Source organism: Pipistrellus kuhlii, unplaced genomic scaffold (assembly GCF_014108245.1).
Source record: "Pipistrellus kuhlii isolate mPipKuh1 unplaced genomic scaffold, mPipKuh1.p scaffold_m20_p_23, whole genome shotgun sequence".
Taxonomy (NCBI): Eukaryota; Metazoa; Chordata; class Mammalia; order Chiroptera; family Vespertilionidae; genus Pipistrellus; species Pipistrellus kuhlii.
This window is the reverse complement of record NW_023425522.1, coordinates 5,829,193-5,846,163: the sequence shown is the minus strand read 5'-3', so window position 1 is coordinate 5,846,163 and position 16,971 is coordinate 5,829,193. Positions and strand designations below refer to the sequence as shown.

General features: G+C 44.4%; 1 protein-coding gene across 4 annotated transcripts in view; it reads left to right on the top strand.

Annotated features, from left to right (window-relative positions):
- The window catches only part of SHISA6 (shisa family member 6), a 292,296-nt gene that overhangs the window by 131,560 nt on the left and 143,765 nt on the right, over window positions 1–16,971 (top strand). For 3 of the 4 annotated variants that reach the window (XM_036452161.2, XM_036452162.2, XM_045586524.1), the window contains one exon: window positions 12,529–12,624. The exons of the other annotated variant lie outside the window; for it this stretch is intronic. In XM_036452161.2, the coding sequence (XP_036308054.1) occupies window positions 12,529–12,624 (96 nt within the window). The remainder of the gene's footprint in view (window positions 1–12,528; window positions 12,625–16,971) is intronic. 4 annotated transcript variants of the gene reach the window in all.

Here is a 16,971-nt window from a genome sequence, read left to right as displayed (position 1 = left end):
ACCTTGGGGTTCCTATGGGGGTGTGAGGGTATTTCCATCAGGCCAGATAGCAGGGCCCATGCTCTCTCCAGCTCCTCTGCTCTTGACTCCTGGCCCGAGGGCAGCTAGGGGCACAAGCAGAGTGTGAGGACCCCAGGGAGTTCCCGGGCCGGAAAGAGGAAAGACTGGTCTCCAAGTGAGGAGCACTCCCCTGTATGGAGGCTTATTGCTGCCAAGGAGCAGATGAAATGATTTATAACAGGATCTTACTTAATCCTCGCCCCCCTCCTGCCAGGTGAGTATTAGGATCTGCGCTTGATAAATGCCTTGTCATTTACACTAGGAACAGCGGCCCCTCTCCCTCCCTGGCCCGCATCCTTCTTTTTATAAAATGACATTTATTAGGGTTTTTGCATAGAAAGAAGGACAAAGAGGAAATCAAAGAATGGCCCACTCCCTAATTCCGGATGAACTCTGTAAATAGTACAAAAATTGAAATAAGGCATTTGCACGTTTAGAAAAGTCACACGGTAAAGGAAGTAATAAACCTCAGAGGTAAATATCTCTCTCCCTTCGTTCCAGATCCTTTCCCCAAAGGAAAAGAAGTTTCAGTATTTTGTATGCATGATTTATTTCCAGGGGGAAAAAATGGTTTGTATGAATCACCCTACTTACAGTGGGGTTTCTGTATATTTTTTGTGCATACTATTTTCACTCTTATTTATATGAAAGGGAGCATACTAAAGCATTGCTTTATACCTTGCTTTAAAAAAAAATCATTATCTTGAAGATTTTCCCACATGGGCACATACAGCTCTGCCTCGTTCTTTTTAACAGCTGCATAACATTCTAGGACATGGGTTCCAGTTTACTTACAACCCCCCGCCCTCCCACATTGACAGAAACTATTGCAACCAATACTGCATCGTGTAGCCAGGCTCAAATATTATGGGAAAACTTGAGGGCTATGTGCAGGGTAAGCTCCTAGCAGTGAGATGCTAAACGAAAAGCCCACCCTTCAAGTAGGCACCACTACTCTACACTCCCACCAGCTGCAGGGGAGTCCGTTCCCCTGGCATTGGGCCATCGCGTGGGTAGGGGTAACCAGTTCGTCTTTTAAATGATGCTTCATATTTTTATTTGCATTTTCTTAATTGTGAATTAAGATTAATCATATTTGTATATCTCTGTTGGTCTTTAAATTTGTTTTGTTTTGTTTTGTTTTTTAGGTGATAATTACCTATTCATATTCCTTGTGCATTTTCCTAATGCTTTATTATTATTTTTATTACTGATATGATTGACCTTTTTGTAAACAAAAGAAAACCCCTTTCTCACAGGTATTAAAATGTTCCTGGGGGTTGACAAGAGTTTGATTTTCGTCTGCGGCATATTTTCCACAGTGAGGTGGCTGTAGAGCAGGCCCCAGAGCATCTGAGCGCCTGTCAGCTTCCCGAGATGACCGGTGTCTGCGCGGGGCACATGCTTTGCATTTCAAGCAGGCGCAAGAGACTGAGAGTTGTCTCCCTTCCTGGAAGCTACTCTGGGCTTTATTTCATCTCAGTGGTGCACTTTCTTTGCCCTATTTGCCTACCAAATTTTCCAGGGCGACTTCTTATCACTTAACTGTATTTCCATTGTCAGATGTTAAAAATGTGAAATCCATAGTACCAATCTTTCCTTAGAGAATTCTGGGGTTTATGTATTGCTTGAAGATTATAAATAAGTGCATTTATGGTTTAGGAATTCTGTAGTCTTACTTTGTTGGGCGAATATTATCTGTTAGCTTTTTCTTTCCCTCTGTGAGGCATGTTGGGTATTTTGGTCTCTGAGTTCTTAGAATTTGGAGACTCTGTTTTTGATTGTTGGAGGATAATCTCTCCATGGATAAGATCCTTGGTAACAGTTAATTAACCAAAAACTAACTAGCTAACTAGCTACATAATGACCTATCAATCTTCTATTTATCCAGTACCTATCTATGTATTCACCCATTCTATCTATCTATCTATCTATCTATCTATCTATCTATCTATCATCTATCTCCCTACCTCTCTGTCATTAAACAAAATAAATAAAGAGCTATTTAGCAGTGAAAACATCTTCCCAACTGCCTAGCATAAAAAATAAAACACAGAGGAACTTCCTATACCTTTCCTCAATCACATTCTCCCCTCTACCTCTGGAAGTGGCCTGTTTCTGAAGTCAGTGTCTGTCATTCCCCTGAACTTCCTTGTACCTGTATAACACCACATATGCACATATCCTCAAACAACAGAGTGTTGTGCTGCATGGTGTGAAACTCTCCAGGTGATGTCATCCTGGTGATGTCATCCTGATGATGTCTTCGTGTTTCTTTAGCTTGCTTAGTGGACTGGACTCTTAATTGTGAAATCATCCGTGTTGATACTGAGAGCACTGGTCCATTTCATTTGCACGGTTGTGCAGGGTTACATCACATCAGTAGAATACTTTGCACTTCTCTCTTGGTAGGAACAGAGGGCTTTTTCCCAGTTTGTCTTTATTACAAACAATATTGCATATTAGCATGTTGCTCATATTTTATTATGCACTTACGTGAGGATTTACCGAGGGCATAGGCCTAAAGGTGGAATTGCTGGTTTTATGATCTTTCCATCTTCACCTGTATTAGCTATTGCCAATGTTCTTTCCAATTTACACTCCCACCAGGGAAGACAGAAGGTCTTGTTCCTGCTTAGCTGTGGCGGTAGTCTCAGCAGCTTCACTTTTGCAGTCTACTGTGTGTGAAATGCCGTCTCATTACGGTTTTAATTTGGCTTTCCCTGAGTACTTGTGAGATTGAACTCCACTGTGTATCTGGGCCCTTCACATTTTCTCCTCTGTGACTTGCCTATGATATCTTCTGCCCAGTTTTTCTAGTGGGTTGTGTCTTACTTTCTGATTAATTTGAAGTCATCTGTGAGTTCTAGATATTAATGTAGATATATAATTCTAGTGCTTAACTTGTAGTTTTATTATTGCTTTTTATGCATCACAGTTTAAATATTTCAGATGTTTTCTCTTTAGTCTGTACCTTTTCTAAAATCTTTATTGTGGAAAGTATTACCGATGTCCCCTTTTCCCCCCATGGGCCCCTTCTAGCTTGCCCCCACCCTCTGCCCCTGCCCCAGGCCTTTACTACTCTATTGTCTGTGTCCATGGTTATGCATATTTGCATATAAGTTCTTTGATTGATCTTTCCCTACCCTCCCATCCGCCCCCACATTCCCTCTAGGACAGTGTTTTTCAACCTTTTTTGGGCAAAGGCACACTTGTTTCATGAAAAAAATCATGAGGCACACCACCATTAGAAAATGTTAAAAAATTTAACTCTGTGCCTATATTGACTATATATAAAGTAATTCTCTTGAATAGGAATAAAATAAACACAAAGAAAGTATTTTATAATTACTTTATTATGAAATATTAAGTAAACAAAATAGTGAAAAATTATAAAATTCTTGTCTTGTCTGCACCTACGGCACACCAGGCAACATTTCCCGCGGAACAGCGGTTGAAAAACGCTGCTCTAGGATTCCACAGTCTGTTCTATGCTCGCCTTTGGATTTATTTTGTTCAACAGTTTATCTTGTTCATTAATTCCACATATAAGTGAGAACATGTGATGCTTGTATTTATCTGACTGGCTTTCTTTGCTTAGCATAATACTCTCCAGGTCCTTCCATACTATCTCAAAGGGTAAGAGAACCTTCTTTTATACTGCTGCATATTATTCCATGGTGTAATTGTACCACAGCTTTTTTATTCACTCATCTACTGATGGGCACTTGAGCTGTTTCCAGATCTTGGCTATTGTAAATTGTGTCTCTGTGAACTTAGGGGTGTATACACCCTTTCTGATTGGTGTTTCTAATTTCTTGGGATATATTCTTCGAAGTGATAATACTGGGTCAAATGGTAATTCCATATTTAATTTTTTGAGGAAACTCTATACTGTTTTACATAATGGCTGCACCAGTCTGCATTCCCACCATCAATGAACTAGGGTTCCCTTTTCTCCTCATCCTTGTCAACACTTGTCATTTGTTGATTTGTTGATGGCAGTTATTCTGACAGGTGTGAAATGATACCTCATTGTCATTTTAATTTTCATTTCTCCAATGATTAGTGACTTTGAGCATTTTTTCATATGTCTCTTGACCATCTGAATGTCTATGTTGGAGAAGTATCTATTTAGGTCCTTTGCCCATTTTTTAATTGGGTTGTCTGTCTTCCTATTGTTAAGTTTTATGAGTTCTATATGTATCTTGGATATTAACTCTTTATCAGATGTATCATTGCCAAATATGTTCTTCCATACAGTGGGCTCCCTTTTCATTTTGTTTGTGGTTTCTGTGCAGAAGCTTTTGATTTTGATGTAGTTCCATTTGTTTATTTTCTCATTAGTTTCCCTTGCCTTAGGATATGTATCCTCAAACATATTGCTGTGAGAGATGTCTGAGTTTTTTCTGCCTATGGTTTCTTCTAGGATTTTTATGGTTTCACAACTTACATTTAAGTCTTTTATCCATTTTGAGTTTATTCTTATATATGGTAAAAGTGGGTGGTCTAGTTTCATTTTTTTCCAATGTATCTGTTCAATTTTCTCAACACCATTTATTGAAGAGACTGTCTTGACTCTATTGTATGCTCTTGCCTCCACAAATATTAATTGAGCATAATGGCTTGGGTCAATTTCTGGGTTCTCTGTTCTGTTCCATTGATCTATATGCCTGTTCTTGTGCCAGTACTAGGCTTTTTTTTTTGCCTACAGTGGTTTTGATATTTGGTATTGTGACCCCTCCAACTTTGTCCTTCTTTCTCAAGATTGTGTTCTGGATATTACACAACACAATCTATTCAGAGTTCCATATGAATTTTTGGAGTATTTGTTCTAGATCTGTGGAATATGCTGTTGGTATTTTAATAGGGATTGTATTGAATCTATAGAGTGCTTTGGGTAGTATGGACATTTTAATTATTTTAATTCTACCAATCCATGTACACGGTATATCTTACTCTAGCTCTTTTTTTTCAGTGTCCTGTAGTTTTCTGAGTACAAGTCTTTTACCTCCTTGGTGAAGTTTATTTCTAAATACCTTAATTTTTTGTTGCAATGGTAAATGGGATTGTTTGTTTAATTTCTCTCTCTGAGAATTCATTATTGGTGTATGAAAATGCCATTGATTTTGGGGTATTAATGTTGTATCCTGCTACATTGCCAAATTTATTTATTAAATCTAGTAGTTTTGTGGTGGAGTCTTTGGGGTTTTCTATGTACAATTTCATGTAATGGGGAAATAATGAGAGTTTTACTTCCTTTCCAATTTGGATGCCTTTATGTTTTCTTCTTGACTGATTGCTGTAGCTAGCACTTCCCATACTATCCTATCTAATAAAAGAGAAACATGCAAATTGACTGTACCTCTGCTATACCCACAAGCCACACCCATCAGCCAATCAAGAGCAAGTATACAAATTAATCCAACCAATATGACAGTTAATTTGCATATCCAGGCACAGAGTAAAGACTGAAAACAGTGTAGAAGAAAGCCAAGTGCTGTAGAATGAAGGAAGCTGTGGAGAAACAAGCAAGTGGGGTGGCAGAGAAGGGAGGGAAGTAGGTGGGGTGGCAGAGATCACCACAGGAAGCCCTATTCTTGTAGGAATCTTCCTACAACAGGCCTTTAGTTTTGAATAAGAGTGGTGAAAGTGAACATCTATGTCTAATTCCTGTTCTTGGGGGAAATGGTTTTAGTTTTACACATTGAATATGATATTGACTGTAGGTTTGTCATATATGACCTTTATTATATTGAGATAGGATTCTTCTATTCCCACTTTGCTGGCAGTTTTTATCAAAAATGGGTGTTGGATTTTGTCAAATGCTTTTTCTACATCTATTAATATGATCATGTGACTTTTGTCTTTCAATTTGTTTATGTGATGTATCACATTTATTGATTTGAGAACATTGTGTCAGCCTTGCATCCCTGGAATAAATCCCACTTGGTCATGGTGTATGATCTTTTTGATGTCTTTCTAGATCAGATTTGCTAATATTTTGTTGAGGATTTTATAGTTTGTACCTTTTGATTCCTGCTTAAAAATCCCTCCTAGCTTTGATATCATTAACATATTCTCTAACATTCTTTTCTAACAGATTAAACTTTGATTTTTTTCATATTTAGGTCTCTAGTTCTCTTTGAATTAATTTTTGTTGCATTTTTCTGTATTTGTATGTGTGTGTGTCTGGCATTTTTTCTGAAGAAAGTTTTCCTATTGTTTCTTTTTTATTATTTTTAATGAGTTTTAGAGGCATAGAATAAAAAATCTCTATTCAAAAATATTGGCAAATCCTTAGATAACACTTAGTAGTATTGTTCTAAATGCCTTATATTTGTTAGCTATTTAATCTTCTCAACAACCTATGAAATGGATATTATTATTATTGGTTCCCTATTGCATTTGAGGAGACTGATACATAAAGGGTTGGAATCTTGTCAGCGTGTCCAGAGTGTGTTCTGCAATCAATACCTGTCCTGCTTCTGCAGAAATAGTTTTCAAAGCCCTGGGGAGGTTGTTTTACTTCCTATGAGCTTGGTGTTTTATGAAGATGGTTTTTTCCCTTTATTTTTTAAAATGGGATTTCACTAAAGTATACTTATATACTGGTTTTTCTATTATATAGTCTGATGCTTGGTCTTTTTGTTAATCTAAAAAGTAAAGTCTTCCATCAGAAAAGATAAATTTTAATAATTTCATCTGAATTACCTCCTCTGTTCCTCTTCTGAAAATATCATATGAAATAGTAACTTCCAGCCCAGCCAGCATGGCTCACTGTTTGAGTATAGACCTATGAACCAGGAGTCATAGTTCGATTCTTGGTCAGGCACATGTCCAGGTTACAGGTTTGTTCCCCAGTGTGGAAATGCAGGAGGCAGCCAATCAATGATTCCCTCTTACCATTGATGTTTCTATCTATCTCTTCCTCTCCTTCTCCCTTACTCTCTGAAATAAAAAATATATATACTAGTGACCTGGTGCACAGATTCATGCACATTGAAAGGAAATTAATTAGAAGGTGGCTGGCAGGGCAGGACTGGGCGAGACGGGCAAGATATGCCATGGAGCCAGCCTCCTATTGTTCCTCCCTGGTGTCTGTGGAGTGAGCAGGGTCCCTCGGCAGGAGGGGTCACTCAGCTTGGCCTGCAGGGATCAGGCCGAAATTGGCTCTCTGACATCCCCCTAGGTGTCCTGGAGTTCGAGAGGGCACTCTGCAAAGTTGCTGTCATACTGGGTGTAGAATGCAAATGCAAATGAGCATTAAACCAGATTGAGGGCCCCAGCAACAGCATAACCCATGGCTGAAGGTGCATCACCTGAGAACCACCACTCCTGAGTTACTGCATTGAGCATCTGCCCCCTGGTGGTCAGTGCATGTCATACTGTTAGGACTGTTGGACACTTAGCATATTATATATATATATATACATATATACACACACACACACACACACACACACACACACTGAGAGAGAGAGAGAGAGAGAGAGAGAGAGAGAGAGAGAGAGAGAGAGAGAGAGAGAGATTTTTTTTTTAAAGAAAAGAAATATTAGCTACTGGAGTTGTCCTGTCCTTTCTTTTCTCCCCTTGTTTCTGTCTCTCTGTCCTTCATCCACCTCTCTTATTCAGGTTTTCTCCACCAGTTTCCTTCAGTATCCCCTCTGTTGTCCATAGTGTAGCTGAGCTGAACTTTTCTGATCAGTCTGCTTCTCTCTGTGGCTGTTGATGTAATTTCACAGATGCAACGTTCTCTTTTTAAAAAAATATATTTTATTGATTTGTTACAGAGAGGAAGGGAGAAAAGATAGAGAGCTAGAAACGTCAATGAGAGAGAAACATCGACTACCTGCCTCCTGCACACCCCCCACCGCGGATGTGCCTGCAACCAACATACATGGCCCCGACCGGAATCGAACCTGGGACCTTTTAGTCCTCAGACAGATGCTCTACCACTGAGCCAAACCAGTTTTGGCTCAATGTTCTCTTAAGTCTTATTGACATCACGGTTCAGATATTACCTAATTTTCCCTCCTGTTTCTTGTAGCAAATCTCTTTTACACAGAAATGTTCCCCCTCCTCACTCAGGGCTGCCTTGCCATCAGAGCCGCCAGCATCTTCCAGAACAAGCCTCAGACTTCTCTTTAGCTCTCACCTGTCTCCTGCAGGCAGCTGTGCTGTGACTCCCCAGGATAGGGATGGTGAGGGGGAGCAGCAGACTGGCGGCTGTGCCATATGGTACAGTTCCTTCCAGGCGGTGGTGGGCATGCTGTGCAGCCGGAGGCCACCCTTGTAACTGGTCAGGCCTGTGTCCTTGCCTCTGATGTGACATGGTGTGCTCTCACTCAGTGCAGGGGTGCCCACACTCCACACACAGGTGCCCACAGAGCTCTTGCATATGTCCCCCTGGAGCCCTGCTGGTTATATGGCCATTTCTCTGCAAATGCACTTTGGGCAGTGTCTGCCCTCCCTTAGCCTCCTGCCTCCGGACTTCCAGATGGAGAATGATGTAGTAGTTTGTGTTGTGGCTAAGGGAGTCTGTGATCCCCATTCGTACATCATCTGATGAACTCAATGTATCACCAGGTCAGACAAGGGGCTGGCTCCCCACTCTCTGACTGTCCACTGTGTAGGCTCCACTTTTGCCAGCCATTCTTCTCCTCACACTGCCCTTGCTCAGGCTAAACCAGCTCTTTGGAGGACACGGAAGTCATAAGTCTTCTGGACTTCGACTTCCTGTATCCAGCTGGGGCATGACCTGTCGCTAGTTCTCTCTAACACAATATTCATAAAGTGTGGTTCCCGGTCCTGGGTAATCAGTAACATCACCCGAGAACTTGCTAGAAATGCACGTGATCGGGCCTCACCTCTGACCTACTACAGGAGGACTTCTGGGTCTGGGCCCCGGCAATCTGTGGGCCATCCAGGTAGGTCTGATGTGTTCACATCTGAGGAGCCTGGCTTGAGCAAAAGCAGGTACTGCCACTGTGCCCTCCTCAAAAGTGTCCCAGAGACGACTTTGAAAAGTCTGAAGGCTCCCTGGAGAGTGGGGTGCTCACGGGCAGGCCCCTGAATATGGTTTCCATGGTTACTTTTCATTTAACTCTGTGATTTCCAAACTTCTTTGACCATAAATTCTTTGTTTTTTTTTTATTTCAACCACTTAAAAAAAAAAATATATATATATATATATATATATATATATATATATATATATATTATTGATTTTTTACAGATAGGAAGAGAGAGGAATAGAGAGTTAGAAACATCGATGAGAAAGAATCATCAATCAGCTGCCTCTTGCACACCCCCTACTGGGGATGTGCCTGCAACCAAGGTACATGCCCTTGACCTGAATCGAACCTGGGACCTTTCAGTCCACAGGCAGACGCTCTACCACTGAGCCAAGCCGGTTTCGGCTGACCATAAATTCTTTATTCCTGTCCAAGGCTCTTGATCCTGGCTCCTCAGTATAGCCTTCCCTTTCTCAATTCAAAATCTCAGTCCTTGAAGCTCAACACTTCTGAGCTCCAACTTCGCTGGAGGATCTCTGGCTCAGTGTGCCCACTGGGTCCCAGCTGAGATCTGTCACCATGGCACACAGCAGGTCCCAGGGTGAGGTTGCAAGGGTACAAGTTGTGGAAAGATTACGGACTTTGACCTCAGGTTTTTCCATCAATAAAATGGGGAAATAAACCATAATAGACAACTTACCATGCAGTAATGATACAAGTGTTAAATAAATACCATATGTGAAGAATCTTTATGAATTGTATCATGCTACAATGTGTTCATTATTATTGTGCAAAAAAATTAAGCTCTATTTCCAGCTGTCCCTCTGCCTGGCACATAGTAGGTGGTCAGGAAATGTCAGTTTCCTTTCTGACAGCACAGCCCTAAAGCACTAGGGCAACGTCCCAAGGGCGCTTCTTCCAGCTGACAGATAAAGATAATTGTAAGTAGCACAGGCACCATTTTATGTCCCCAGCTTCCTCCATATTGATTTGTTTATCAAAATTTTTATTTATAAGGAGCACAAAAATAAACCAGCCCAGATTTTGCAGGGTGTACCACAGGTCCTGAATTAATGAGATCCAAATTTATGAGGGTTCTGATTTATTACTTCCTTTCCTTACTCTTCCGTTGTCAGGAGATGGGATGGAGAGAAAGTGATTGCATTACAGGACAAGGGTCCCTCTGTCCCAGAGACTTGAAGCACACCCCTTCCCACAGCCTCTGCCTTTCTCCTTCATTCCTTGATGACGATGAGTTTCTCTAAGTACTAAAATCTGGTTTCTGGGGCTGAGATGGCTTGGGATCCGGGCAGAAGCCTGTTAGTTCAGCTCCAATAATTCTTCTCTTCTATAAAATTCTGGGCTGCAACCCCAGTATTTTATAGCAAGAGAAGTTCCTCGTAGAAAGCTGTGTGCCCTGAGGAATGAGATACTTATTCAGAGTGGAGGGGCTGAAGGAAACAGCAGTACTGTTTTCTTATGCTCCTGACGTGCTGGGACCATGGTTCCCAGAGTTGGTCCCTGGGCCCAGCAGCCCAGCAGCCCCTGGCAACTTGACAGAAAGGCAGGATCTTGCGCCCCATCCCAGATGTTACTAACTGGAATCTCTGGCTGAGGACCAGTAGTCTGTTTGAACATGCCCTCCTGGTTTTTCTGATCCAGACTCAGGTTTGAGAATGGCTGATGTGGGGGAAGGAAGGGCGAGGGAGCATTAGGAGCTGGGGACTTACATAGTGAGTGGTTCCTGCACCCACCAGGGTCCCAGCAGATGGTCCTTGAGCCCTAGTGAGTAAACACACTTAGACCATGTCTCCATGAGCTCCAGGAAGCGTTCTCCTTCCCCGTAGCACATGACAGCCACTTAGAGAGCTTCTCAAAAATACGCTTCCCCGAGCTCAGGCCCCACCAAATGAATCAGAACCCCGGAGTAGTGCCTAGACAGCCATGTTTTTAAAAACTTCCAGATGACTCTGACCTGCACCCAAGTTTGAGATCTGCTAATGCACAAGGTGCTCTGCTAAGAAAAAGTATGGTTTAGGTTGATTTTACACTAGTCACATATTTTTCTATTAGAAATAAACCTTGGGAAATATAGAAACATTGAAAGGAGAGAAGTCGTGTTCTAACTACCTGAAGACAGTTGTCAGTACCAGGTGAACTTTCTTTCATTTTTTTTTTCTTTTCAATGCATTGGTGGGAATTTTCTGCAGCTTTGTGATTATCCTATATAACAAAAGCCTAATATGCAAAGTGTTCCCTCAACCAGGAGTTCAACCAGGATTTCGACCAGGGGAGGGGGCCGGCCACCAACTGCGGGAAGGGAGGCCCTGGCTGGCAGCTGGCAGCCACTGGGGACCTTACCTATGCACAAATTTCATGCACTGGGCCTCTAGTATTTAATAATAGCATTTCTGTCCATCTTTTAACTTAACTTCACATCTTGGGTAGCTCTGCACGTTGTTAGGATTGTAAGTACAGTTTTCAATATGCTCTTGAGGGAACATGACAAAGATGTGGCTCTTTTCTATCTTAATAAGTATGTACCTAGGATGGCATTCAGGGTGTCCTGTCTTTCTTCACAGTGTCTGCATTTTAAGCGGATTGCGAATGTCAGAGCAGAACATTAATTCTCCTGCTCTTTTAATTTCTTCTTCCAGCATCCTAGCCTGCCTTAGTCTTTCCTCATACCACCCAGGTAGGCAGATGCACGAGGCTGCGAGGGATAGATCTTGTTGCAGAAATTCAGGCCAGGCCACCACAGAGCTCTCTCCAATGTTTCAGGACCCATTCTACTCACCAGCTTCAGTGATGCTGGTTTCTCCTAAGCTCCAGGCTGTGTGGTTCCATAGGATGTGCTATGACACATAAACACACAAGTACATAGAGCCATCCCGACCACACCCCTGCCTCTGTGCTTTCGGAAGAAAGAAAACAAATGAATAAGGCAAGAAAGAGAAGGAAGAAAGCCGAGGCATAGGAGAGGATGGTAGAACAAATAGACCGATGTCTGGTGTGCTCAGGCAGAAATGCCAAAACCAAGCCACGTGTTACTCTACCCACTCTGCTTTCAACTTGAAGTGTGACCTTCCCAGAATGTTTTTCTTTATTGCAGTATATATATATATATATATATATATATATATATATGCATATCTATGTATGTATATATGCACTCTTTGATGCACAGTAATATATACTGACTATATCTAAATATATGTATATTTATGATATATTACTATATATTTATGTGATGAAATATATTATATATTTTTATTATATATTATATATTTACATATACATTTGTGAACGTATATGTACATATTGTTTCTTGACTGCTTCTACCTCTGTCTTGGCCGCTGGCTGGAAGCCCAGCGCAGCGCTGCTGCCAGGGAGCTGGTCCTTGTGGTGTCATGGATGCGCACGCAGGTAATTCTGCCCCGTCTTCTTGCAGGACATTATGGGAAGGATGCTTACCGAAGTGGAGGAGCTGATCTCCATAACTTCATCTCATCCGGATTTGTCACGTTAGGAAGAGGACACAGCAAGGGTACAGTGGAAACCATTTTTTACTAAAATAACAGAGGTTGCCTAGGGACCCCCGGTCTGAAATGCAAAGACGGTGTGGAGGCCGGAGGCCTGTTGGGACAGGAGCGTGTGGGGTGGTTCCATGGCAGCTTGTTCTGGGGACAGGCGTGGCTCTGACAGCAGTGGCCTTAGAGGGCAATCATAGACTTGCAAGAGACATCCACCCCCTCCCCGGTGGCGTGGAGCGGGACACAGAGGCCGAAGGCTCCCTGTCGGGGACCCCCGGCGGCGCGGTGGGAAACACTGCCGTGGATGTGGCAGCATTTGCAAAGCATTCGTTGTCTTCTTGGCTATTATTCCTTTCTTTGTTCCAAAGCCACATTTTATAACCTGTTGTCAATGCTCTGTCCCGTGGGTTTCGAAGCCAGCATGCATGTCGAGTCGCCACGTCCTCCGTGTGTCTCTGTAAACTCTCTATGGCGCGCACACACCACGGTGGAGGTTCCACAGACCTTCAAGCCGCAAGATGACAGCTCATGTAGCCTTTGTGCCAAGCTGCTTTAGGACCTCGCTGGCAGCTTGCAGAGCATCTGTGCGGGGTCCGGCTCCTCGATTCTGTCTTTCATTTAAACAGAGTCCTGCTAGTGTTGTGAGCATTCTGTCACTTCAAGAGTACCTTCCCAACACCTGTGCACTGTTACAGACCCACTGAGCTTCCCGTAGGGACGGCATATCCCTGTCTCCCTCTGAAATATGTGTCTGTGTTAAGTGTGAGTGAACCAGGACTGTGCAATATTTTCTTACATTCCATGCACCCACTTTTTAAATCCCCTTTGTGATGTCTGTTCATCCTGTAGAGAAAATAATCTGTATCTGTGTATGTATTTCCTGTTGTGTCTATTTGTGTCTAAATAAAGTTTATTGAGGATACGGGTGGCATTTGTGGCTAATAAGAGTCGCAGAATCCAATTGGGACCAGCTGGCTCCGGAAAGCGGCTGCACAGTTAACCAGGGAGAGACACAATCCTGGTCGTCTTATATCAACTCTGACCTGGGCTGGCCCGCCCCCATGCCATCCCCTTTGTGACGATTACCTGCCACTGCGAAACCAATCACTCCAACCGGTAGCGTTTGAAAACAACAACAAACATTTATCAGTGCACACAGTTTCTTTGGTTCAGGGATTTGGGAGCAGCTGAGCCCGGTGCTCCTGCCTTGGGGTCTCATGAGGTTGCAGTGGGGGTTTCTGATCTGCAATGGTTTCCCACCCCTCCTCCTACTCCTTGTAGAGGCAGTCCACCCTGGAACACCAATCAATCAATAGAATTCATATATACTTACGGCTTTGAGTTCACACATTTGTTCAACAACTATTTCATGAGGCTTGCCTGTGCTAAGCCATCTTCAGAAGTAAACAAAACAGAATCTGTTCTTATGGAGCTTATCATCCATTGGGGGAAGCAGACAGAATTAGTTCTTGATGACCAGTGCAGGGAGGCAGGGGGCTGTGAGGCAGGAAGCCACGGCGGTCAGCAAAGGCCTCTGGGATGTGATAGTGATGGAGCAGAGAGCAGCACCCCAGGCGGAGGCAGCAGGGAGGCCTTGAGGTAGAAGCTTTGTCGTGGCGTCAGGAAGTGGGAGGGAGGCCAGGGTGAGCAGCGGGTCCAAGAGGCCGAGAGGAGGAGATGGGACCAGAGCCACAGGGGAGCGGATCATGCATTGATCAGGCTGTGGACATGGGCCTGCTTTCAAATTAACTGAACCTCAGTCAGAGCAAGATAAAGCTCACTCTCCACGGGCTACCTGTCCTTGAGGTCACTGTCACCTGGGACATCCAGGGGGCTTACCCTGCCCTGTGTGGAGGCTTTGCTTTGGCTACTGCTCATTATCTCCCCATCTTACTTTGGCCTCCCCCTGCCCTCCTGTGCATGCATGGCCTGAACTCCCTGTGTCCATGACCTGTCCATTACCTCTGCCAAGTCTTCTCCATTCTCTGCCACCCAAAGGCCCCTAAAACCTCCTTTTGCTAGGAATGTGCCTTCCATGTCTTTTCCTATTTAGATAGTAACCAATGTTTCATGAGCAAAGAGGCGGGGGTGGTGTCCAGGGGGCAGTGGGGGCTGCTTTGGAAATGAGGATGCTCTTCTAATGTCAGGGTCTCCTTAGTCCCCATGCATCCTAGATCTCCGAAAAAGGCCCAAGCTGCATTCTCCCTTCATTCACAGCAAACCAAGTGTGACTCTGAGTGGCACCTGGAAGCACTCCCACCCCATGGAAACACCCCCGGGGAGGGACCACTCAGAGTTCTGGCACGTGGCACCTGTCTCCATCGTGGGAGTCTAATTCTCTTCCATTCCGTTTCTTCCTTTCCTTATTCTTTCCTCTCAGTCCCAGTCACTGCCTTTTCTGGTCCCTCTTCCTTTATTCCTTTTTTTTCTTCCTTTCCTACATTTGCCTAAGACCTTCTGGTGACATATGGCCATTGTGTAAACTTGTAAACTCTCGGAACTAACGGGATAGCAGCACGCGCTTTTGAAGTTGATACCATTGCCCCACCAACCCACATCACAGACTTCAACATGCATTTCGAATGGGATTGATTTCCTGAGGACCAAGCATGGGTGAGCCCTGTTCTAGATGACATCGGTGGCCTTCATTGGGAGCTGGGATGACACGGCTCCCGTGTTCCATCACACGGGCCCCAGAGGCATTACGGAGACAGTCATGTGCTCCAGCTTCAGTTAGGACTCCTCCAACCTTAGAGAACTGTCGTCATCCCTGTGTTCCAGGTGAAAAACTGAAACCCGAGCGGGCGAGTCCCCTGGCCAGGCCAGCATCCAGCAGTTAGTGCTGTTCCCTTCCACATTCGGAGACTGTGTCCCTGCCCCTGGGGTCCTGCCTCCAGACAGTGGGAGGAGCCGAGGCGGAGCCTGGGCTGTGGCTCAGGGAACCACACGTTGGAGAGTGCGCAGTGACCAATGGCTGTCTTCATCAGAGGTGCATTTTGCAAGGCAGGAAGTGAGGAAAGGAGGCAGACCAAGAAGCAGAGCACCAACACCCCATCAGAGGGGCCTCTCCTCTCAGAAAGGAGTCACATGCCCCTGTAATAGTCTCTCTGGGTCTGTCTACACTGCAGAGGCCTAGTCTACTAGGCAGTGTGGTTAAATCTTTCAGGCAGGTGGTACTTTTCCTTGGGTCTGGTAGAAAGAGCCAGAAGCCTCCTTCCAGAAGCCCCTCAACATCAATAATGCTAACCCCAGTGACCACACCCTAGTGCATCCCAGGACTCAGGTCCCATGGGGCCCGAGCAGTGGCAGCAAGCACGCACATGCTCACTGCAACTGCCCTCTGCCCAGGCAGCTTGCAGTGGCTGTGACGTGCTGGGTTCCGCTCGTCTTCCGGCATTATTCCCTGTTCACTGGTCCTTTCCACCATCCCAGGGCCCAGGGAGAGGGGGTGTTTCTAACTATGAGAAAGAGGGGATGTGTCTATGTTTGAGAGAGAGGGACAAGGGGATCCCAAAGCCTTTGTAAAAGGCAGGAGCCCCAAAGCGGCTGCCCCTTTGTAGGAGGCACACATTGGCCCATGTAGGCATTCGTTTCCCATGAGCAGCTGCTCTGTGCCAGCCACTGTTCCAGGCGCTGAGGACACAGCAGACAGTAGGAGGTCATAGAAGTCCAGCAAGAAGTAAGTTGGGGTGGAGGTGAGAACTGTGGAGCAAACTGAGCCGGGGAGAGGGAGGGAGGGTTTGCAGCTTATAAAAAAAGCATCCAGATTTTAGGAAAAGGTGACATTTGAGCAGAGTCAAAGGTGGTGAAGGAAGGAGTCAGCTGGATTTCTGGGAAGGGTCTCCCAGGCCGAGGGAGCAGGGATGCAGGGCCCACCTGGCTTGCGTGGGGACAGCTGCGAGACGGGAGCCACGGAGCTGAGAGAGCAGGAGGCTGAGGTCAGTGTGTGGCTCTGGTTTTCACTCTGGGCCACAGGAAACACAAAATGGTTTTCGCCTGAGGCATTAGACAGATGGAAGACTATGAGAGGGACGGGGTCTAGGCAGAGGTTGAGGGTGAGGTCAATTCACTCTGGCTTCATATTAAGTTTTAGATGCTTATTAATAATCTACATGGAAACATCAAGTTCAGGGAGACGGCCCAGCTGGAATATAAATGTGGGAGTTTATGGGACATGAAGCCAGGAGACTGGGCGACATCCGCTAGGGGGGGAGTGTCACTTTCTGGGTAAGCAGGGGCTGGAGAAGGAAACCACTGGCACCTTAACATGGAGAAGTCGGGGCGATGAGGAGGGACCTACAGATGTGACTGTGAGTGAGAAAAGCGTGGCAGCGTGGTGTCTTGGAAATCAAGTGAGAAAC